Raw genomic sequence first — 1959 nt, 5'->3', positions numbered from 1 at the left:
GTTCATCAACCCATCGTCTTTTGGCCTCATTTAGTCTTGGTGCTAGACTATGTATGATTTTCTGATTGGTGACTTCAGTTTGTCCATTTGCTTCTGGGTGTGCTACTAAAGTGAACCTTTGATTTATTTGGAGCTCTTCACACTATTCCCGGAAGGGGTTATTCGAAAATTATGCTCCGTTATCTGAAATTAATGTGTGCGGTACTCCAAATTGGCAAATGATTTTTTTCCAAAAGAATTTGATCATGTTCTGGCCTATTATTGTGGGAAATGGTTCTCCCTCAACCCATTTGGTGAAGTAGTCTATTGCCACCACTAAGAATTTGACCTTCCCGGGTGCTTTTGGGAATGGTTTGACTATGTATATTCCCTACTGAATGAAAGGCTAGGGTCTACTAATGCTAATCCTTGGGGTTGCCGACTTACTTCGGAATGGTGCATGTTTATGGCATTTTTCACAACTGTAAATCACTCCTTCTGTATCTTGATACATAGTCGACCAATAGTACCCTTTCCGTAATATTTTGTGTACTATCGTTTGTGCTCCCTCATGCGCTCCTGCCACTCCCTCGTGCATTTCTCGTATGAGGTATGCTGCTTCCTTTCCGTTTACACATCGTAAGCGAGGTTTCAAATACCTTTTTTATACAATATGTTGTTATCCATTACAAAGGATGGTGCCTTAATCCTTAACTTTTTAGCTTCCTTTTCATCCAGAGGTAACTTGCCCTCCGTTAGGTATTCCGTTATTAGTGTCCTCTAGTCACCTGTTTTTGCTATTACTGACATTATCGGTTTCTCCTTTATTGCTTTTACTTGTACTATTTCTACTAATACTTTATTGGTTAGATGAGGAAAAGTGGATGATGCAAACGCGTCTGCACGTTTGTTTTTTGATCTTGGCACATGTTCTAACCTAAAGCTCTTAAAACGCTTTGTTAATGTGCTCACTTTTTCTACATATTCTTCTAAATTCCTTCCTTGAATTTCATACAAGCCATTTGTCTGGTTTGCAACGACCATCAAACCTGTAGAGGCATGTATTTGCTCACACCCCATCTTGATAGCCAATTGCAACCCTGTGATGAGTGCTTCATATTCCAATTCGTTGTTTGATACTTGAAAGTCAAATATTAATGCGTAGGTCATTTCTTCCCTGGTTGGGCTCGTTAATATCAAGCTAGCTCCCATGCCTTCTGTGCAAGATGATCCATTGGAAAATAATCTCCATTTATTTTATTATGTTTTCATGTATTTAGTATTGCTATCCGATTTAATTACTATCTAAATGCTAACGTTGATAAGACTTGAGACGCTGACGTTGATGCTGATGTTGGTGCTGGCGTTGGCGGTCAGTGTATAGAGTGTTTGTCACACCCCTAAACCGGAACGACGGAAACGTTCGAGGGTGGAGGACGTCATGTATAGTATCATATCAATGCACAGTAGTAAAACAAGCAACAACATCCATTGCATTAATAGAATAGTTAATACATGCGTCTTCTTTGAATAGTAGTATGACACCAAAAATGTAAAGCAAAAATAAAAGACGAGTCTAAACATGCTCTGTCTTCTCAAAACCTGTGCTCGTGTACCTGTCTACTGGTTCCCTGAGAATACAAGTTATTTTGAAAGAAAGTATCAACATTTAAGTTGGTGAGTTCATTAGTACTTTAGTGTCAAGTGTTTGCATTTGTTTCATGAAAATGTTTGTATTTGTCTAGTGAAAATGTTTGTATACTTCCCAGAAAATGCTATATTTTTTTCTTAAATGAAAAGTAGTCTTCTACCCAAGACCAAACTGTTTGTATGTTCTATTCTCTTGAAAATAGTGTAAACTATATGCTTGTGCTTGAAATAGTATAAATGTATGTTTTCCATATTTGTAAAATGATCTTTACTAGAAAAATAGTATGCAATTCTCATGTGAGAATATCACTGTATGAATGTAATGGAAAA

At 37.3% G+C, this 1959-nt stretch overlaps 1 protein-coding gene across 1 annotated transcript; it reads right to left on the bottom strand.

Moving 5' to 3' along the window:
- Window positions 1–759: 759 nt before the first annotated feature.
- LOC145075817 (uncharacterized) lies at window positions 760–1191 on the bottom strand. Its single transcript, XM_079021918.1, has one exon. The coding sequence runs from the start codon at window positions 1189–1191 to the stop codon at window positions 760–762; it is 432 nt and encodes a 143-aa protein (XP_078878044.1).
- Window positions 1192–1959: the final 768 nt, after the last annotated feature.

The sequence above is a fragment of the Lactuca serriola genome, chromosome 9 (genome assembly GCF_051521515.1).
Source record: "Lactuca serriola cultivar US96UC23 chromosome 9, Lser_US96UC23_V15, whole genome shotgun sequence".
Lineage (NCBI taxonomy): Eukaryota > Viridiplantae > Streptophyta > Magnoliopsida > Asterales > Asteraceae > Lactuca > Lactuca serriola.
The sequence above is the reverse complement of the archived record's forward strand: the minus strand, read 5'-3'. Positions and strand labels throughout refer to the sequence as shown.

Excerpts from the sequence above, each read along its gene's own strand:
- LOC145075817 (XM_079021918.1), bottom strand. The coding sequence starts at position 1,191 with ATGGGAGCTAGCTTGATATTAACGAGCCCAACCAGGGAAGAAATGACC.